At 47.9% G+C, this 22,434-nt stretch overlaps 1 protein-coding gene across 8 annotated transcripts in view; it reads left to right on the top strand.

Annotated features, from left to right (window-relative positions):
* The window catches only part of TUBGCP3 (tubulin gamma complex associated protein 3), an 85,193-nt gene that overhangs the window by 43,369 nt on the left and 19,390 nt on the right, over nt 1-22,434 (top strand). For all 8 annotated transcript variants that reach the window (XR_006215426.1, XM_042980344.1, XM_042980366.1 and 5 more), the window contains 8 exons: nt 129-237; nt 1,975-2,164; nt 4,521-4,656; nt 5,982-6,050; nt 9,710-9,845; nt 16,770-16,858; nt 16,980-17,111; nt 20,912-21,052. Coding sequence is in view for 7 of the 8 variants with exons in the window: in XM_042980344.1 (XP_042836278.1) it covers nt 129-237; nt 1,975-2,164; nt 4,521-4,656; nt 5,982-6,050; nt 9,710-9,845; nt 16,770-16,858; nt 16,980-17,111; nt 20,912-21,052 (1,002 nt within the window). In the remaining variant the exon portion in view is untranslated. The remainder of the gene's footprint in view (nt 1-128; nt 238-1,974; nt 2,165-4,520; nt 4,657-5,981; nt 6,051-9,709; nt 9,846-16,769; nt 16,859-16,979; nt 17,112-20,911; nt 21,053-22,434) is intronic.

Raw genomic sequence — 22,434 nt, 5'->3', positions numbered from 1 at the left:
CCACCCAGGTGCCCCTCCATTACTTAATTTTTAATTAATAGTAGATTTGTTGCTTATGAATATTTATAGTAGTTGAATGATTAATCATTTTTACATCATGGTAACTGGAGGATATTTTTCCTTTTTAGGTCCTTTTGATCGGAAAATCAATAAATTTCCTGCACCAGGTTTGTCATGACCAGACACCCACTACAAAGATGATAGCTGTGACCAAGTCTGCCGACTCCCCCCAGGATGGTACGGTGGCGGCGGTGGTGGTGGTGGTGGTGGGGGTGTGATAGAGCTGTCGCTTGAAGTGTTTTCCGTCCGGTAGGACTGACAGTTTCTGAATTGTCATCTGAAATACCTTCACACTTAGTGTGATGTGTGTAAAACATTACTATGTAAAGTTTGAATTTCTCTTTTTACGTGGAGTTCACCAGTAAGTACTGGATTAGGTGGAGCTGTTTTACTCTCTTAGAATTTGTATTACTTTAAAAAGAAAACGATCTAGCGACAGTTATGCCAAAATCAGAAAATAAAGGAAAAATGTTTCTACTGGTGGCCACATGTAACACAAAGAGGCTTATTCAGAAGTTAGCAGGGGAAGTGCTGGGTGAAATGACTGCCTGTGTGAGATGTCCTATGGTCCCCTTGTTCGCTGCTGCCCTCGCTTCCATTTTTCCCATCTGCTGCCCACCCCACCGAAGTAATTCCACAGTGTTTTGTGTGCGGCCGACTTGATGTGTGCAGCTTTCCCTCCTGGCTGTTTGCTGTTCATGTTGTCGTTCTGACTCCGTTCGCGGTGTCAGCTATAGGCGACATGACATGACTTACTCTTCATGAGAATGACTGTGCCTTTCGTGAACTTAAACTCTAGGTATGAAGATGAAAATGTACAAGGAAATGAAATACTAAATAATCAAACATAGAGAGTGGTAAACGAGTATAGATAACATGCTGTAAATATGTGATACCGTGGAGTTAGCCACAGGCACTGCGCTCCATGGTCGTCCCGGCAACTCTAGCTTGCAGAACCCAGACTTTGTACCCTTTCACTGCTTTCTCCTCCCCTCCGGCCCTGCAACCACCAGTCTACTCCCTGCTTCTCTGACTTTGACTACTTTAGAGTCCACACATAAGTGATACCGTACGGTATCTGTGTCTGCCTTCTTTCACTTAGCGTAACCCTCCCAGGTCCGCCCATGTTGCCACAATAGCAGAATAACCTTTCTCCAGGTAAATGATAGCCCACTGTGTGTGCACACCACCTCTCGACCGTTCAGTCGTCGACGGACACTCGGGCTGCTCCCGTATCTTGTGTATCATAAATAACGTGCGGTGAGCGTGGGGGTGCGGGTATCTTTTTGAATTAGTGTTTGCATTTTCTTTGCGGAAATACCAAGTACAGTTGCTTGATCATATGGTGGTTCTGCTTCTAACTTTTTGAGGAGCCTCCACACTGATTTCCACAGTGGCTGCACCAGTTTGCATTCCCACCAGCAGTGCACGAGGGTCCCTTTTCTTCGCATCCTCGCCAACGTGTGTCATTTCTTGTGTTTCACCCTGAGGCCAGCAGTTCCCAGAGCTTGCTCACTGTGGGCACCTTCTTGTTCATTCTTGAGACCGTGCAGGCAGTTCAACACTGACCCTCCCTGTGCTGCCTTCTTCACCTCAGTGTCTCCGTGAGGTGTTGAGTTAGTTGTGTTGTTGAAAGTGACTTGACCTTCAGGTCTAGGACAGGACGGACTGTTGTTGGGGCCTCTCATAGGTCAGAGCTCGGGCGTCCACTGTGCGTCCAGCAGATGGCGGCCTTTTGGTTTCTTGGGTTTCTTGGGCTCGGGCTCATTCGCCTTCCTGCGCACCCAGCCCATTGGGTCTGTTGCCAGGGCTGTTTGTGGGTGTAGGCGGTGACGTTTGTGCGTGGAGCTGGTAGTTTTATCTTTATTGAAATACAAGTTATGTACGTATATGCTCTCGTTTTGTTCCCTACAGCTGCAGATTTGTTCACAGATTTGGAGAATGCGTTTCGGGGGAAAATTGATGCTGCTTACTTTGAGACCAGCAAGTACCTGTTGGACGTTCTTAACAAAAAGTACAGCTTGCTGGACCACATGCAGGCTGTGAGGCGCTACCTGCTCCTTGGCCAAGGGGACTTCATCAGGCACTTAATGGACTTGCTCAAGTAAGAACACTCTTTGGATCTTTTAAATACACAGTAGATTGCAACATGAGGAGTCTTAACAGTTCTTGTTTTAAAGAATAAATGCCATTAGGGGAAATTGGCTGAGTTCTTAGAGAACATATCGGTAAGATGAAATCTGAAATTTTTTTGGAAAATTTTTTGATGAAACCAAGATTGTCACATTGAAGTCTGTTTGTTTTCTCATATTCTGTACCTTTCTCACAAGCCTGTGGGCCTTGTGGACACCCTGGCACTGACAGTCCCATGTCCGAGGTGTGTGCAGTGTGATCACACTTAGTGCCAGTTTCAAACAAGTTCAAAAATTGTGTATTTCAAACAACTTTTTCCATATTATGAATTTTAAATTGTTCCTTGGGGGAAAAAAACCTATAAAACAAAATTACTACTCTTTTCATTTTGTTCTGTGACATTTTTCATGGCACCTTTTGTCCCAGAATTAGATGTGGGTCCCTCCCTGGCCTCTGTGGAGACTCTTCCAGCCCCTCAGCAGGGTGTCTGTCCGGGCTCTAGACACACCGACCTCGGGTGCAGCCAGGCTCCTAGCCAGAGCGCGGGTGATGTCCACTCAGGCACTGAGAAATGGAGATTGGCACTTTTTGATGTTCCCTTTGGAACACTTGAAAGAGTGTGTGGCCTTCCAGTCTTACCTGTGTGATCAAGGGGTGGTTTTGGTGGCCTGGTCCTGAGATGTCACTGTGCCTCGGAGTTGCCGAGGGAGCTGGCTGAGGTGAACCCTGGGCCTGCCCACAGAGGGGCTTGGTCCCTCGGGGGTGGGGCCAGGAACGTGCGTTTCTAATGAGGCCCCTGGTCCAGACACAGGCCCCTGCGGTCCCTCCTCTGCCCCAGAGCCCATCTTCCGCATGAAAGGGCACACATAGCTGTCAGTGACCTTCTACGTGCTTGTGCTGGGTGGGTGACTGTGTCGTCAGCTTGAGAAGGGGTTGGTGAATTGTGAACTGAGCACACGTACTTGTGGAAGTGTCCCGTCTGGACCCTGAGCAGGGAAGGGGCCTCTGGTGAGCTCAGTCCTGGTCTCCAGCCTAGCGCCTGCCGGAAGCATGGGCGGGTAGGAGTGTTTGGAGGGGAGATGCCATTGGCCTAAATGGGGGTTCCCGTGAGCATGTGGGGGGAGCTGGCCCAGGGTGCAGCTGTGCAGGTCAAGGTGGGCAAGGCAGCTCTCGCGGTTTACAGGTGAGGCCAAACGCAGGGGTGCCTGTCATGCTACGGACCAGGTCGTGTGGCTGATTTAACGTGTTTGCCTTATGCGCGGTTTTGATATTTAGAGCATTTCGTAATCAGAAGATTTGTTTCTTGAAGACATGTTTGAAGTTTGTGGCTTTAAAGTGGGGGATGTCCCTGGTCTCCAGCTAGCCTCAGACTTCTCTGAGTGATGATGTCATGGTCCCTCTTCATCGGTCTCTGCCCCACGTTTTGCTGCCACGAAGACCTGGAGCCGCACAGCTTATGTGCACGCCTGGGGGTGATGGGCAGGCTTTTCCCCCAGTGTATTGAGCAATAGTTGACCTAGATCACTGTGTGAGTGTAAGGTGTACAGCACGATGGCTTGATTCCATGTGTTGTGAAATGGTGACCACAGCAGGTTCAGCTAGCATCCATTTTCTCACATAGACACAAAGAAAAGAAAAAAAGGAAAGAAACCCCTTTTCTCCTTTTGATGGGAACTCCTAGGATTTGCTCTTGTACCGACTGGTCCTGTGTGTCACACGGGGTGTTGGCTGTGGCCCTCAGGTGGTGCACTCCAACCTAGTGCTCACACACAGCGGCTTGTTTGCACTGGGTGGCCCCTTTCCTGCACTTCCCCTCGCCGTCAGGCTGTGTTGGTAACCTGGCCGGTTCTTGCCCGGTAACGTTAGCTTTCTGTTTAGCAACCTGGACATGAGTAACCCCAGAGAAGTGTTTGCTGATAACGCGGCAATTTTTAGCTTCTAGAATCATGACGTCTGTGTATCTAGTTGTTTTGATTTAACAAAGACCTCTCTACCCATTGGGTCTGTGCAGAAAATTCCAGTAGTTCCCGTTTCTGTAGGCCAGACTTAAGTTGAAAACTTGATTTGTTAATGTGTATGGCATATGTTAAGTATTTTCAATTTAAGCAGAATCAAAATTAATTTTTTTGAGATTTAAAGAAATGTTTTATTCCCCAAAAGACTTGGTGAAATCCTGTTTACAGTTAGTTTTGTGAAACTTTTGTTTCTATGTTGTAGTGGTTTGTCTTTTTAGTTTTTATAATTTCAACTCTTTCTACAATTTTAAGTTTTTGCAAAGCTCTTTAAGAATTCAAGTAACATCTTTTATTTTTACAAAATCTGTTAAGACCAGAACTTGTCCGTCCAGCTACGACTTTGTATCAACACAACTTGACTGGAATTCTTGAAACTGCCGTCAGAGCCACCAACGCCCAGTTTGACAGCCCTGAGATCCTCAAGAGACTGGATGTGAGGCTGCTGGAGGTACTGTGGCCCTGGTTCTGCTCAGGCCGTGAGCTCCCCGGGCCAGCACTCTCGCCAGCGTTCTGGTGTGTGGTGTGTGGTGTGCATCTTGTCTAGCCTGCCGGGTGGGAGTCGTTGCCAGAAGGCTGGCTGGCCTGAGCCTGCACTGTGCTGCTCGTTGGTCTTCAACAAGGGCTACATCTCTAAATTGCACTGGGCTTCTCCGTCTGCTCCCTGTGCAAAGTCCCCACAGGGCCGCAGACGGAGAACACGCAGCGCTCAGCCCGGCGCTCGGTAGCACGTTGTGGAGTGAATCTTGTCTCCTGTTAATGGTAATGTTGCAGGAGGCACAGGGATGGCACGTAACAGTAATATTCATCAAAAATAGATGTATTTAGTTTCAGTTTGATAGACGGTGAGTTTTCTTAGGGGAATGAGTGTCAGAAACATCACACACTGTTTGCTTAGCTATGATGAAGGACCATTAGTAGGGCTTGTTGGCTTTTTTAAAATGTTGACTCTTGTTGTTTTTTTTTTAATGTTTATTCATTTTTCAGAGAGAGAATCAGAGCACGAGTGAGGGAGGGGCAGAGAGAGAGGGAGACACAGAATCTGAACAGGCTCCAGGCTCCGAGCTGTCAGCACAGAGCCCGACGAGGGGCTCGAACCCACGAACCGTGAGATCATGACCTGAGCCAAAGTCAGATGCTTAACCAACTGAGCCATCTAGGCACCCCTAAATGTTGACTTATAAGGGATTCAGGACATCTGAGGCAGTGAGTTCTTGTCATAAACTGGTGACGAATTTTAGACTGATTTTATGGTATTTATTCAAAATACATTATAAGAGCACCTGGGTGGCTCAGTCTGTTAAGCGACCAACTCTTAATCTCAGCTCATGTCACGATCTCACAGTTTGTGGGTTTGAGCCCTGCATCAGGCTCTGTGCTGACAGCTCAGAGCCTGGGGCCTGCTTCGGATTCTGTGTCTCCCTCTCTGTCTGTCTGCCCCTTCCCCACTCATGCTTTGTCTCTCTGTCAAAAATAAACATTTAAAAAAAAATCTTTAAAGAAATAAAAATAAAATAAATAAACATTGAATAAAACCCCACAACACACCATTCATTTCACAGTATCCTTAGAGCATCTCCTCTGTGCCCATGGTTTAAATGCCGAGGGTACAGGGGTTGACAAACAGATCTCTGCTCTCCTATAGCTAACACTCACAAGTATTGAATGCTTTTCAAAAATTGGGCTTTATTTTACTGCCTTTTCTTTGATGAGAGATTCTTTGGCACTAAGTGCAGCACTGGTGGGAAGGCCTGCAGTGTTTGTTTCTGTCCCCAGGTCTCTCCAGGTGACACCGGGTGGGACGTTTTCAGCCTGGACTACCACGTCGATGGGCCAATTGCCACGGTAAGGCCATGCTGGGCTTTTTTATGGTTGCTGCAGCCCTTCAGCTTGCTGTTTTGTTGTTTCAGAATGAGCTCTCTTCTCTCAGAGCTTCTACTGAAGGCCATCACTTGACCTCTGGTCAGACCCACTGAAGGAATACCTAAGCCACAATTCTGTGTGGCTTAGATAATCATTAACGAGTGCTGAAATGCTCTAGTATTTTATGAATTCCTACAAATACCCTTTGCTCCGTGATAGGGTTCAGCAGTCATGTAGTAAATGGAGTGCTCGTTGGACCCCATAATCCTTAGACCACAGTAGCGAATTCAGAACAGACAGAGAGAGACTAGGACGTGCATTGTAGAGGTCACACTTACGCTACTTAGATGAAGTCTGACCTTCAGTGTTCCCTGGGACCCAAGGAGCAGCCCATGCTGCTGCTGTCCTCGGTGCTGGTGCTGCTGTCCATGGTGCTGGTGCTGCTTGGAGCAAAGTACCGGTTCCTCCCGGAGTTCCCAGACTGAGAGGCTGGCTCCTCTGCGTGCTGTCTGCGGCCCAAATGCCCTGCCTTAAGTGCCCACTTTCTCTTCAGCTTGGAGTCAGTTCTCCTTGACCAGGACGATTCTTTGGAGTGATGTCAGTCGTTTGATATCTGAAATACTGAAGGAGAACATGCGTTTCTTTTAGTTATTGGGAAAAATATTTTGTTAAGAAGTAATGTAGTTTGGCTGTGAAAATCCTCCTTGACGGTCCTTGCAGAGTGTGACTCCATGGCCGTTCCCACATCTCCGGGTGTAAGTCACAGCCCTGCCAGGGTGCACCAGCGTGGCTGCCTCGCACTTTGGGGCAGCAGCCGTACCTGGGACCTGTGGCTCTTGTGTCTGCTGTGAGCCGGAAGCTCCTGGTGTGCGTGTTTCACACATATTCCTAGTGTTTAAGCTGTACCAGATCAGAGCTACTGTATTTTAAATGCATAACTGCTCTTAAATTTGATTTTTTGTCATATTCAAATTAGTTTTTTCTTCTTTGACTTATATCCTAGTTTCCAGTACTTACTTGTTAAAATATCCTGTTGTGTACATTATTATTTAAATCAGAAACTTTTGTATTGTCTGCTTTGTTAATATTGACTACGTTCATATCATTTTGCCACAGATGCCAGAGTAGAGGCCCTTGTGTTTGTTATTTCCTAGAACGTGAGTGCCTCGAATGTTAGACAAATTGAACGTACTCATACATGCAGTTAATTATTTCACAATAGTGTAGACTCACGAAGCATACAAAGTTAAACATTGCACACCTTGTATATAAACAATTGGTTATGCAGTATATTTTTTAAATTTTAGCTTTTTGTAAGCTCTAATCGAGAGGGTCAAGAGACATTTATATCCTAGATTTATTTAAAAAACAACTTTGGGGTGGATCTCTGTCTATGGCTAACAAGTGTTAACTTACCTGCCAATTCCAGCAGGTGGAGGGTGTGCCTGGGAGGCCGCACTGGGTGGGCGCAGGGCCCTGTGACTGCCGCAGGATGTGGGGGATGGGGTCTTGCACGTCTGGTTTTGCTATTCCAGTTCTGGGGTTTGCTGATGTCCCAGGTTGTTATATTTTTAGCTAAATGGAATCTTTTATTTAAAAATACACTTCCAGAGTCGAATTTTGGAAGAAAATGGATTTTCTGCTTCTTCCCTATTAAATTTACAGTATTATCTCCATTCCCTTTCTATTCTCGTTAATTGAGATTGCCAGTTTTGTGTATAATTTAATTATAGTGAGTACATATATTAGTCACATAATTTCATCTTATATAATATAGTATAATTTTAGCTTCTTGTAAATTCTGTGAAGGAGGATGTGGAGAGGTTATCTGTGATCTTCTCACTGGGATCTTGGGCAGGATAAAATCCATTGACTTGGTCTCCAGGGTGTTAGGTGAGATGCTTATTTTGTGTTTATTACGTATGCTTATATCGTATCAGAAGCTTATTTCGTATTCTGCTAAACTTCCTGGTGCACAGACAGTGAACCAAAAGACGATGCACACGGCAAAACTAAACGTGGGTTATCTCCCCATGTAAACGCCGTGGGATATAGGAGTGTCTCTCTGAAACAGTGCCTGTTCCTAACAAATCCTGATTAAACTATGTTTGTAAATTGGGTCACGTGAAATGCGCTCTGGGAGGCCAGCACTGAAAGGATCTCTACAAGGCAGCGTTTGTATAGCAAGGGTTTCTGTGGTTGATTTGTAAAATTATTTAATCCAGTCACCCCTTATTTCTATAGTTGCAGACACAACTATAGTGTGGTCAGCACAGCAAAGTACGTAATCCCCAAAACAGTCCTAACTGGTCTCAGAGTCCATTCAGAGCAGTTCCTAGCCAGTCCAGTATAGACACATACAGTCATCAGTCAGTACTGAGCACTGCTGAATACTGGCACAAAAGGCATACAGAAGAATAAACAGATAGTCCTTATAACACATGAGCCAAGAATACACAAAAATAAGAAGACAAAGGTAAAGCAGTCTACAGCTAAATGCTCAGATTGTAGGGGTCCAGTGATAAATGTCCTGTCTGGAGAAGAGGGACATTGGTGAGGCCAGGGAAGGGTGTGTGGCCTTTGTCCTTGAGGGCCAGGTGGGGTCTGGGCCAGAGGAGAGTGTGGAGCAGTCTGGGAGTGATATGAGGAATGGCCCCGGGGCGTGAGTGAGGCTGGGCTCCAGGGTGAGAAACCAGTGATGCAGGGCCCAGCCTGGCTCCTGGATGCACAGCGCAGAGCTGCTGGGAGCCGAGGCCCCAGGGAGGGGTGTTTCCAGTTCTCTGTACTGCAGGGAGAGGGCCGCAGACTCAGGGAAATGCATCCTTGCTCGAGGGACTGGGAAAAGTAAACGTACCCACGTCTGTTGTGCACACGTTGGTGTGCGAGATGTGTTTGGCCGCTGTCTGCAGAAAACCCTGTTACTGTACACACGGGACAGACTTCCTAGACGATGTTTTGTGGTTCATCTGACATTCGTTCTTAACCAGGTGTCTTGTGTTCTTATTTGCTAAGTGTGGCCCCCGTGGGAGGGAAGCTCGCGCAGCCCCTGCCCATAGGTCCATCCTCCCAGGGTATGAGACCGCCGTCCGTCTGTTTGCAGTGAAGTGGCTCCACAGGCAGTAAATACCTGTGTTAAGATAACCCGGAGGCCTCTTGACAGACAGGAGACTCTCCTAGGCCCACCTGGCTTGAGATGTAGCAGCCTCATGTGTCCGTCCGGGTGGTTGGGGCGGAGGACACTGCTACACGGTTGACGTTGGGGTTAAGAGCCCACATTTTGACTGGGTTTAGGCAGCATTTAAAAGTCCCGAGAAACTGTTTACTAGCTCTGTGACCTTAGGCCTCTGTCTTTCAGTTTGTAAAATTGGTACCAAAATATCTGCTTCTATCCTTGTGAGTTTGCCCCACGTACTACTTAGCGCACAGGTCGTCACCGTGGTTGTATTTGATGATACTTTCCTAAAACGTGTTATATTAGTTGCCTATGTAATGCTTGGATTTATTAGAGTTGATTGTGTGTTCTCTGGCTTCTTTTGCCTTAAAAAAAAAAGATGCGTCAGAAAGGCTGTGTTGTCACAGGAGGGTCCCTAGGTCACCGTAGGTCAGAGCGCTGTCAGCCTGTCCTGTGCCTTTTTTCGCAGGTGTTCACGCGAGAGTGCATGAGCCATTACCTCAGGGTGTTTAACTTCCTCTGGAGGGCAAAGCGGATGGAGTACATCCTCACGGACATCCGCAAGGGACACATGTGCAATGCCAAGCTCCTGAGGAACATGCCAGGTAAACCCGCCCGGGGAGGTTGGGGCCGCTCCCCTGCCAGCCCCGCGTCCCCGTGCTTCTGGAGCGGGCTTCTGTGGGAGGCTCATCTGTGATACTGCTCATCCTGACTTGGTGCCAATCAGAAAGAAAATTGAATCCAGTTAGATTTTTTCAGACCACGAGATTTCTTTCAGAATTACGTTTGTTCTCACTCTGCTGTTCATGTCTGGACTTTTTTTTTTTTAATTTTTAAGGAAGGAAAGCTATGTTTATTTTACAGGAAGGAAAGCTATTTAACCACTGTCTCATTTAAAATTCACTTATTGTTTTGATTAAAGTCTGTTTGGGAATCACTTTAATGTTTATTCTGGTTCATAAACCGTGACATGAAAATTTTTTATATTATTTTACAATTAAAAGCTGTGGTAAAATTTAGATGGGTTTATTTTAATGTTACCAATACTGAATAACTGTAGTTACCGATAATTTTGAAATTTTCGTATTGAAATTCATTTGGTCAAAACCTTTGAGAAAGTATTTCAACAATGTGTCTCCAAGGAAAAACAGCACTGAGCGATTCTTAACCCTTTGGTGAAAGTGATTATTGAAGAAGGAGCTGTTGCCTGAAGAAAGGTGTAACCTTTGCGTGATTGCTAGATCAAGGCTGATCCTTGAGCAGCTCCCAAAGTCCCAGGATAATGACACCCCGGAAGCCGGGGGCCTGGAGGGTACCCGACTGTGTGGACAGAGTGGCCAGTTTTTACTGGGCGTCCCTGCTTTCTGTATACACAGCAGGCCTTTTCCAGGGGCATCAGGATGTTCTGATTATGCTCCTGGCCTGGCTTCCTCCGGACTCACTTCATAGAAGGTTGATAATAAGGACGTGAGAGGGAACGTTTTCTTGTCAATACCATAATGGTTGTGGACAGGAGTTATTGCCTTCAGCTATTTCTAGTACCTGTGCGCTGCCTCGCCGGCTGGCTCTTCGTGAAGGAGGCAGAAGGAGGCGTCAGTCACTCAGAGGGCCTGCCTGTGTCCTGGCTCTGCACCTGTCTCTCGTCCCCTGGTGTCACGACCTCGTGCTGTGTCTTGGGGTGACTCACACAGTCTGTTGGGTGCGCCCTGGTGGGTTGACCCTTTTGCCGGCCGCGTGCCTTCTCTGGGGCTGCCTGGCACTGCCGCGTGTGTGTGCCCAGGTGTCACCTCTCTGTGCCCGACTCAGGTCCTCTCCAGGCAGGGCAGACGCTTTGTTCTTGTCACCCTGTTTCAGAATAAGCGTCTGTTATTTTTAGCCCTGGGAAGTCTGAGCTCTGTGACAGTTCTAAGTATTAGCTCGTGGTTTGAATATCACCTCACCAGTGTCTGTATGAATTTGCTGTTCTCTTGTATTGAATAATCAGCGAGCTTTGTTTTCTACTTGAAGGTAGTGTGGGAAAAAATAGACCTTCTCTTTTATAAAATCAATAACTTTAACATAACCGGTGCTATCTCGGAGAGCTTAGCGTTAGCTTACTTCACTGACCCTTTCCTTGTCACTGAAGCTTCTCCTACAATCTTTTTAATAGCAACATTTGCCTCGTGTGAATATACCATTCGATCTTTCTTCCCTTTAGTTGTACTTTTTCCCACTAACGTAAATAACGCCATTTGCTTGTATTATATGCCTCTGGCTATTTCTTTAGGTAACTGAGGGAAGGAACAGCTGGGTTAGCAGGGATGGATTTTAGTTTACTTCACATTCATGAATAGCGGTCCTGATAGTTCAGCTGTGGGCGCGTATGGTCACATGACTTGAGGAGCCAGGCACCAGGTTGAGGTGCATCTCGAGGGGCACAGTCCTCTGGCGGCTGTGTGTGTTCCTGTTAGCTGGCTGCTGTTGGGTGTTGTGTTCAAACAAATCGTCAATTCGAGAGGGGAAGATGGAAGTTTGTTTTAATTAATTTAATGCTTTTTAAATTATTGATGACTAAACACTTTCTTTCTTGGTCATTATGTTTCTTTTAGGAAACTGGTTTTTTGCTCATGTCTCTGTTGGGGTGTAATGTTCTTACTTTTATTTATAAGGAGTATTTTAAAGTTGTTGCTGTCCAGTCAACTTAATGAGCAGAAATCACCCAGCTAGTTAGTCTTGTTAACACAACAAATCTAGAAACATCTTGCCGGTCATAAATCTGAGGCAGAACTATAGAAGATTACAGAAAGTGCTTCTGGGAGCACCTTTGGAGATTTGCATATATGTGTGGTGTGTGGAGCTGTCTTGGTCCATGCGAACAGTATCACTGATTGTTATCCCAGATACTTTAATAATATTTATTAAAGTAAGTTTTTTAGAGTAAATAGTTACACTTGAAAACGATTTGCTTAGGGGGCACCTGGCTGGCCCAGTGGAGCATGTAACTCTTGATCTCGGGGTTGTGGGTTCAAGCCCCATCCGTGTTGGGTGTAAAGATTACTTAAAAAAAAAAAACAACAAAAAACAAACTTAAAAAACCAACCACACAAAAAGAAAATGATTTGCTTAGTACAGGAGTTCTTGATAGTGTCTACCAAGATGTTTATGCCTGTTTTTATAGATCTGTCATTCAGCTGGACAGAAGGCAATTGTTGATCCCAAAATCATTTAAAGATTTGGTTCTAGTGGTATGGAGATTTTTTGTTGTTGTTGGATTCCATTAATGTAAAAAGTATCACAATTAATGGCAACTCCATTTGTGTTTCAAGTAATATCTAACAAAATGAAATAGATAAATACAGTCAAATGAGCTTGTAATTAAAAAAAAATTTTTAATGTTTATTTTTGCAAAAGAGAGAGAGAGAGAGAGAGAGAGTGTGAACAGGGGAGGGGCAGAGAGAGAGGGAGACACAGAATCTGAAGCAGGCTCCAGGCTCTGAGTTGTCAGCACAGAGCCTGATGCAGGGCTTGAACCCATGAACCATGAGATCATGACCTGAGCTGAAGTTGGATGCTTAACCGGCTGAGCCACCCAGGTGCCCAAATGAGCTTGTATGCTTCTCAACCTTTGTGTGTTGAGGGAAGAGAGTGAATGGAGGTCCCTCCCTCCCCAGAGGGTGGTATTAAAATGATCTCCTTCTTGGTCCTTGTAAGAAATGAAATTGAAGGTGGTGGAGGTGGGAGAGGGGGTGGGGTCCTTGGGGGAGACCTGTCACCACAGGACTGCTGTGGCATTCTGCCAATTTAATTGGCAGTAGTTTCTCTTTCTTGGTGATTAATACAGTAATGGTTCATCTGATGATCGACAGTGTTCCAGACCTGCAGAAATGATAACTTAAAAAACGAGTAGGCATTTTTCTCCTTAGAGGTTCTCTTTGTGTGTATCATTTTTGTATACGCAGATGAGTAGGTACTCCTCAATAATTACACATTTATTAACAGCTCTCAATGCCGGAAATTTGCTGGGCAGCATTGCCCGGGTTTGTGCGCAGTCCCTCAGCACCAGGCTGTGGCCACAGCTGACTTCCTTGTCTCCTGCCTCAGTTTCCTCATGGGGGGAGGAATGTCGACAGGTGCTTACTTCCAGGTCTGTGTAATGCACTTACCAGTGCTGCCCCCTGTGGGGGTGGATACCTGTTCAGGTGTCACTGCCGCCTGCCTGGTGACGTGGTGATAGTAGATGGCGTTTGCAGGAGGCCCTTTGTGGTGAGTAGAGATTCCGAACACAGGAGGCAGGAGAAATCCTGATTCTCCCCAACGTTCTTTGAAGCCTTAGCCTTGAGAAATTAATCAGATGGGTAATTTGATAGTCACTTTTAAGTATAGTAGTGTCAGTTATCAATGCAGGTTGAAGGAGGTGGTTTGCAATTGTGAAGAAACTGTTTTAGGGTACTTTTAAAAAAAACAAACTTGGTGTAATTTTTAACGACCCTGCATGCTGTCGAAGGTGCCTCCCGCTGAAGATGCCCCCACAGCACGCCGTCCAGTCCTTCTGGAGCCTGGGGCAGGGTGTTTCATGAGACTCTGTGTTCCTCAGGCACCTGTAGAGGGCAGCAAGGAGTTAGGGGTGATCAGCCACAGGAGAGACACCTCATTCCAGATTTTGTGCAGGAAACTGCCTGCTTTTTTTTAAATGCATTCACTGGGAGATGCTTGTGTTTATGTATTTTTTGGACCTCGGTGCAAATGTTGCTTTGCTTTTGCGATTATTTGTAGGTCAATCATAAAAACACAAGTATTTATATTTTAATTATGTTTTATTTATTTTTTTTAATTTACTTATTTTTATGTTAGGAGAGAGAGAGAGCACACACACGCACATGCGTGCACAGGTTGGGGAGGGGAGAGAAGAGAGGAAGACACAGAATCTGAGGCAGGCTCCAGGCTCTGAGCTGTTACCACAGAGTGCAACGTGGGTCTTGAACTCATGAACCTTGAGATCATGACTTGAGCCAAAGTCGGACGCTTAACCAACTGAGCCACCCAGGCACCCCTTAAGTATGCTTTAAATGTCTTTTCACGGGTGTGGGACGTGCTCGGACTTGTTTGGTTCTGAAAGCCACTATGTTGTCAATGATGAAAATGAGCATCAGAGGCGACGTTGGAGGTTGGTGATGGTGCTGTGAGGAGGGTGGCTGTGCTGGATGCCTGGTGGACACAGCAGCTGGGGTCAGGGGGACGTGTGTGAACTTGACGGAGCTCTGGGGCGCAGGGCTGGGTGACTGGGCCCTGTTTGGAGCTGGGGGGCACCTTTGGGGGTAATGCTTCAGTTTTAGGCATATTAATGTGAGGTGCTTATAAGAATCTACGTGATACATCTGGTTTGAATTGATTTGCAACCTGAGACAGATCTGAACTAGAAATGAGTGTGTAGACAGTGTGAGTGGGGGTGACCCTGGGTGCCATGGCAGGGAACTTCCTGGGGGAGGGCTCCAGGGCAGAGGTGTCGGGCAGGAAGCCGCTGTGTCAGAGGAAGGCAGGAAGGCACGGAGATCCCGGGATTTCCAGGTAGCAGCCAAGGCCCACAGCCGGGAATTTGAAGTTGGCGCCAGCGTGACTCGAGACACGAGGTTTTTGTAGTTTAATTGGTGGTGGAGAAATTGTGCACCAGGTCACTCCGTGTCATGAAGTGGAGTCAGCGATGGTGGGCAGGGCACCGTGTTGTCAGCTCTGTGAGACCTGACCGAGTTCCTCGTTTATGCACTCACATGTAACATGTAGAAGGCGTTAGCAAAGTCATCTAAGGCGCACACAAAAGCCAACACGTTATCCAAGGACTGCTGGATTGATGGTGGATGGGACCCCAGTGCACCCTAGGGGGCCCCAAGACCTAGAGACGAGAGCAGTGACACCCGCGTGTTTGTTGAGTTGAGATTTTCCCGTTGCGTGTAGCACACTGACTTGGGCAGGTGATGAGACGGGCCACACGGATTTCTGTACTCCTGTAGCACATCTGGGGCCTGCTTACCGTCTTCATGCACGTCTGTCAGGACAGGCACGGAATCTGCAGTCCATGAGTGATGTTAAACTCTCTGTGGAAGGAATGTCAGGACACAGAGATGCCTTCTCACGAGGCTGAAAGACAAGCAGACGGCTTTCACTTGGCTCCGTGCAAAGTGGCGTGTTTGGACCTAGCGCAGGTGTGCTGGAGGGAAGACCCGGAGGTTTGGGTGTCACAGTGAGACCTGTTTGCTGTCACGTATGCTGTGTAAAGGAGCATCTGCATGCTGCGGGTGTTCTGAGTACACATCTGTCCAGGGGAGACTGCCTGGCCTTGCGGGGGAGGGAGCACCATCCCTGTCCTTATAGCCCTGGGGCAAAGCCCAGGATGGAGTTGTAATAGAAGCTTGCTTCCCCCGTGACACGGGTGAGTCGTACTTACAACAGCCTTTTATTACACTCTTTTACACTGAAAGTAATTTAGGTAAATGGGCTGGGAGTGGGAGCTGGGACATCTTAGCCCTCTCTGAGAGTTTTATTAGGAGAAGTACATTCTTTATTCGGGGCTCACGTTACCTGTTCTTTACGACACTGTTGACCACAGCCACGGACAGCAGGCTCCCGACGGCAGGGAAGACATCAGGGGGCTTGTCGCTCAGGCTCGTCTTCTGAGGGGGCCTGCTGTCTCCGCCAGCCAGCACAGTCCCCACGTGTCCCATACCCCTTAACCTGGAGAAAGGATTGTTTTCTAAAGTATGCATCACCACTGTTTCTCCACATGTCCCTATTTCGCTTCCTCGTTACCGTCTTACAAAGGGACAAGAATGGTTTCTCGAATAACTGTGTGCAGCGATGATTATTTAACCACGCAATTAAAGGCATTTGGGGTGGAAACAAAAATAAATGTGCTTAAACCATTCCTTTGATGGTCTCATTTCCGACTGAACCCTCTATTGTGGTGGCTCTGGTACTCTGGTGGAGTCTTTGAATGAAAAATTGGAAGTGTGAGCAGAGAACGGCTGTTCTGTGGTGACCTAAAAGCCTTTTGATGGCTTTATAATCTTGCAAAGGACAGAAGCAGAGTCTGGGCTCAGGCCCATCTCCTCCCAGTTCACCTGTCTCTCAGGTGATGAGGTCCTATTTGGGCCCTTCAGGAAATGTCACTTTTGTCTCCAGATTACTGGGAGTCCCGAGGTCTCACGCAACAGCAGCACACGTGTTGTAAAGAAGCCATGGCATTGAGCGTGAATTCATACTTGTGAAGCAGTTTGTCTACTGAATTTTCAGATGCAATTATTTTGTTTCATGCTGTTCCTTATCGGGTCCTTACGTCACGTAAAGTAACGTGATGCTGTTGATTAGGTAGCTAAACCCTTGTGTAGCTTGAGTGGCACGGAGGTTGACCATGGAAAGACTGCTCCCTGTTTTAAGGGGCTAAGAGTTAAAGCCAGCGATTGTTTGTTTTTGAAAGTGATTGCAGATGAACGGGTGGGAGCAAGTGTGCTGTTTGAGTGTGTTGTGTGTGTGACACCAGCTCTGCGGCTCTCTTGCAGAGTTCTCCGGGGTGCTGCACCACTGCCACATCCTGGCGTCCGAGATGGTCCATTTCATCCACCAGATGCAGTATTACATCACATTCGAGGTACTTCCTGAGCACCCTTTGGTTTAAATAAGTCATGATGTCTTATGTGGTGAGTTTCGTCAAAGACCCTACACCAGGAAGACACGACTTCCGTCCTGAGTCTCACGTTGTTGTTTCCTAGGTGCTTGAGTGTTCTTGGGATGAGCTTTGGAACAAGGTGCAGCAGGCCCAGGACCTGGACCACATCATCGCCGCACACGAGGTGTTCCTGGACACCATCATCTCCCGCTGTCTGCTGGACGCCGACTCCAGAGTAAGATGGACATGCTCTTTACATGGAGACCAGTAGTGTGGCCTGCGTGTTGGGCTCCTGTCCCAGGGAGATCTTAGAGATCGCCTGATGCCCACATTGGGGTAACTAATCACTTGGAGTTCAAGGTTGACCGTTTCTGGGCAGAGTTACAATAAGAACACGCTCTGAAATGTGTATGAAACTGGTAAAGTGTGTGTTCACACCCACCCGTGGGCTCTCACCCACCCGTGGGCTCTTACCCACCCATGTCCTCTCACCCACCCGTGGGCTCTTGGGCTCGGAAGACACAAGTGAACCACGAGCAGTAGGAACTGCCCACATTCAGGAGAGGGTGTGAGGATGTACGGAGCACGGGGCTGTGCCTTCACGTGCTCTCTAGGAACGGTGGTGTTTCCTGTGTGCGCTCACGGAGCGAGCCTCTGGCTGTACAAGTCGGAAAACAGTATTTGTCTAGATGAACTCTAAGTGTTGCTTGTGTTCCGCGGCCCTGGCTTGGTTGTTAGCATCGCTTCCCTGTGGGCCCCTGTTCCAAAAGTGGCTGTTCATGTGGCCGAACCTTCTGGAGTCGTGATTTTATTCGGACATCTGGGGAAATCTATTCTGATGTAAGAGTCAAAATGTCAGGCGCGTTTTTGACACTAAATGTGTGACTTTGGGCTCGTGGAGGGCCACGACTGGCTAAGCCGGCAGCTCCCCGAGGGGAGCACGGTGCTTCTGGGGGCTCGCGCTGGGCACAGCTGTGTTCCCGGGCATGGCTGCTAAAGCAGGTGTTAATGTGCCACACTGTGGTGAACACCGCCCTCGTCTGCGTACCACAGTGCTCACGTGCTCCTGGGTGGGAGTCGATTACCCATGTGCTTGGGTAAGCGGGTTGAAACGATGGCACAGAAGTAACTGAAAGCACTTTGGGTGTGATGAGTGACGTAAGAACTGTGTGCCTGGAGCCTTTTGGCCTTGGTTACTGTTAGTGAGCCTCGTCTTTATCGGCTGAGCTCCCGGACACTCGTGGAGTCATCTTGTCTGCTTGGCGGCACGCGTGCTACCTGTCTGTGGATGTGCATCTGTGTGTGCTGTGTGGGCACAGCGCTGTCGTGTCAAGCGGGCGTGACGCTCGTCTCTCTCACATAGGTCTGTGGGGGGTAAATGGTATAATTGATGGAAACCATCCATCGCGTTGGTGCCTGATGCGCGACGGATAGTGACCTGTGTGTAAGTCAGGTCCAGAATGGTTCAGAGCCATTCTGTGTGTGTTACAGAGATCGAGCTCGGGCAGGTGTAATGCGTGAGCTCCTGAGGGTTACACCCACGCTGACCTCAGTCTACGTGGGGAGTGAGGAGCAGTCAGCGGCCGACCGCGTGTGGTTTCAGCCACACAGGACAGTCGCGTACGCAACAGTCACACCTCTTGCCTCCAGAAGATTCCCACTGACGTGAGCAGAATCCAAGCAGAAAATGTTTTACCTGTAACATACTTTCTCGTGGTCGTGGAAAGTTCACATGTGAGTTGGTCCTATGTCTCCTTCAGTGAAGAAGTCAGTACGCTAAAGACTTAATGTCCATTTTTGAAATGGCCCCTTTGCTGATGGTTTTACTTTAAAATGTTGTTTTTAATTTTTTTCTTTTTAAATTTATTTTTGAGAGAGAGAGAGACAGAGCACGAGCAGGGGAGGGGCAGAGAGAGAGGGAGACACAGAATCAGAAGCAGGCTCCAGGCTCTGAACTGTCAGCATGGAGCCCGATGCGGGGCTTGAACCCATGAACCGTGAGATCATGACCTGAGCCAGAGTGGGACGCTTAACTGACTGAGCCACTTAGGCACTCCTAGTTTTACTTTGAATTTAATGATTTAAAATAATCACTAGAGGTCTTGTTTTTTAAGGAACCCAATCTAGAATAGATTCAAGCAATCTGTTACGAAAATTCAGTGTATTTTTGGTGTCTCTCTTAGTCAGAAGTAAGGCTTTCTGATACTGCATCATCCTGCGGGTGTGCACACACATGATCCTCGCCTCTGCATTGCCAAGGAAGGTCCTGAACCCCACCTGACTGCTGCCGACTGATGGTGGCCCAGAACACACGGTCGCGGCCGTGCCATGTGGGCATACTGCTGACAGAGTCCTCCTCGCACCCTGAGTGAAGAAAGAGCATTCCGTCACCTCGTACAGTAGTTAACCACTCCTAAGTAGCGAATACATCTTTCTTAAAAACAAAAGAATTAGCCCACGTCCATCTTTTGTTTTGCTTTCTTGTTATTAAGCAAGAGAACAAGCAGCCTTATGGTAAGCCTGGTGTCTGCTGCGGGTCCTGGCGTCCTCACCCTGGGGGCAGCTACAAGGTAGTGAGGTTCATGCCCAGCAGTTAGTGGCCCCGTGCGGGGGCGTGTCTGAGTGGGTGCAGTGAGTCCCGTGGACAGCGCCGGGACGGTGGCCTCACACATGTCCTCACCAACCCGAGCTCCTTCTCCAGCAGCGGTAGGCTGGGCCTATCAGCCTCACTGCTTCCGCCCGCCCGTGAGCTTGGAGCCCCTCTGCTTTCTGGGCTTCTCCTCTGCTTCTCCGTAAAGTCACACCATCTTGTCCCATAACATTCTGCACATCTCTTGTAGGCCTTTAGTATGTGTGTGCGGTTTGGCTGGTCTGTAGGGATGCTGTCGATTTCATTTTGCTCTTTTGTCTGCTTTTTTATCCTAGTAGTTTCTAGATCCACGTAGGTCCCATTTTTATAGGGAAAACCATTTTGTTTCTTCCTTTCCACAGGGTATGTTTGGCTCTTTTGACTTAGGATGTTAGCTGGGTCAACCAGGAGCATGCATGCCACATCCCCGACATGGAAGACACATTTTCTTCTTTCACCCCTGACTGCAATGTCACCAGGAGATCTCCCAGGACCTTTATCAGATTACAGAGGGTCCTTGAGTCCTAGTTTGCTTAGATGCTTTGGATAAATCATGAGTGGCTGTTACGTTTTAACGTGATTTTTTTCCTGTGATTTCAAGATTTTCTTCCTCTCAAATTGTTAATGGGTTTTTTAAAACTCTAAGCTGGCGGAGGATCGAGTAGACGCCCCTCTTCAGTCGTGGGGCGCCGTTGTCCGTCCATGAAAGACTTGTCGTGTTTATTGGGTTTCACATCCCACCCTCCTGTACCCCTGGCATCCCCACCGTTGGCCCAGTTGTCTTTGTGTTTGCTGTTGGACCTTGGATGCATATGTGGCATTTTGCACGGATGTGTCTTTGACTTCTACCTAAATGATGTTTGCTGAGCTCTGTTTCGGGGCCACACTAGGAGGAAGCCCACCTGAAATCTCGTAGGTACCTGTGGAGGGCGCCGTGCAGTGTGGAGACGCTGGGCCCAAACACTGGTGGCTTCCAGTGTGGGACCGTCCGCGTGTGCCTGCTGTGAGCTGATTTTTAAAAACTGTGCTGAAATCTGTTTCTTCTTTTATTTCATTAAGAACCTCTTTTCTCATGTCTCCCATGTCTGGTCTGGGTGTGTGTGGCTCCAAAGGGTGGAGAAAATGGAATTGCTTTCCTGTTCCTTTCTGCCCTCGCAGTATCTCTGCTCCTGGGGCTGCGCTGTGGCCTGTGATGTGCTCTGAGGGTGTGGGTGACACGGGACCCTGTGCCGCATGGTGCGTGCTCAGTACGCGCGAGTGGACAGGCAGAGCCCTTTGAGGGTGTGAGTTGGTATCTTGTTTTTTCGTGCCTTTTTACTATTCGTCCATGTTCTTTGGAACAACTTCGGAATGAGCATGTTGGGGCTCTAGTCGTTAAAAGAAAAATCTTTGTCTCCTGTCCTCAGGCACTTTTAAATCAACTAAGAGCCGTGTTTGATCAGATCATCGAACTTCAGAACACTCAAGACGCGATATACAGAGCGGCTCTGGAAGAGTTACAGAGACGATTACAGTTTGAGGAGAAAAAGAAACAGAATGAAGTCGAGGTATGGCTGTGACACCGGGGGTTTTACCAGGTTTAAAAATGAGCTTATTGCCACCATAGTCACGAATACGTCAGGTAACTTCCCTGCTGAAATGTTCGACTGACGCCGTGCGCACACCTGCGTGCGGAGTCCTGAGGCGGTGCTGACTGCTCCAGGGGACCGGTCACCATTGCTGTCATCCTGTCTTGAAAATAAATGAAGACAGCACCCGCGGGAATCCCATGAGGGAGGTGCTGACATCTCTGCAAACGGTGCCCAGCTCTGTGTCACCTGTCCCCTGGAGCTGGTGGCTGTGTGTGTCCACGTGGGAACTTAAGTTGTGCACTTGTGGCTGTTTTCAGTGACCTCCCTAAGGTATGTTTGTGTCCTCCGTGACCTTGGATTGTGAAGATTTATTGAGCAAGTTGGGGTGTTCAGGAGACTTCTTGTATCTGATATAATCTGTATAATTTTTTACCTTTTCAAGGTGCTTCTTCTTGAGTGACAAATTTTTCAGTTGACACAGTTTGATTAGTTTTATTTTTAACTGTTTCCTTAAAATTTGTGTTAGGACCCTATTTAACGTGGAAAACTCACAACCACTTAGAGCACATGCCGTCCCCTCAGGATTTCTGGGAACAGGAAGAGGCCTGCTTCACTACTGTCGCCAAGATGGGGGTGTGTGTGTGACCCCGAAATGCCACCTGGCCCGTGTGCGGGCACGCCCGGGTGCCAGACCGACCAAAGACTCCACCCTGGCCGTGCTCGCTGGTGGCGTCCTTCTGGGTGGCTTGACTTCTCCAGGGCAGGTCTCCTTGTCTGTGAAAGGGGAGTGACGTTAAGTAAGACCCCGTGGTGACCTGTCGGCGTGTGTCATGCATGCCAGTGACTTAGCGTTTAGGAAGCATTCAGTAAAAGCCAGTTACTGTTGTGATTTGTAAAGCTGCCCACAGCCCCGCAGAATCTGCCCTTCTCGAGAATTACTAAACTATATAAAATCTGCAAAAATCAGTCCTTGGGATTTTCACATTCTTGTAGTAGCGGGGTGGCCAGTTGTGTGGGAGTTGAACGTTCTCTCTCCAGACTGTAAGCCATCAGCACCGGAGTGGAACGCATCTACATAATGAGTCAGGACTATTCGGTGTGTTTCGTTCAGATGTGCTTGGGGATAACCATAGGACAGCTGAAAGCTCGAACTGTCTCGGAGAAATTATTTAAATCCAGTGGGCAAAATAACTGCAGAAGCAGTCACTTGGACCTAGGGTCATTGTGGTGTTCAAGAGACTGTGCACGAAGACGGGGGCCCGGCCTCCTGAGTGTTCCCGCAGATGGAGTTGTGTTGGAGCAGCCGTCCGTGGCTGCCCGCATAGGCTGGTGGCAGCATTGTGATGGTGTCGGCCTGG

This window comes from Panthera tigris, chromosome A1 (assembly GCF_018350195.1).
Source record: "Panthera tigris isolate Pti1 chromosome A1, P.tigris_Pti1_mat1.1, whole genome shotgun sequence".
Taxonomy (NCBI): domain Eukaryota; kingdom Metazoa; phylum Chordata; class Mammalia; order Carnivora; family Felidae; genus Panthera; species Panthera tigris.
Note: the sequence above shows the minus strand (reverse complement) of the source record. Positions and strands in the feature narration are given on the sequence as shown.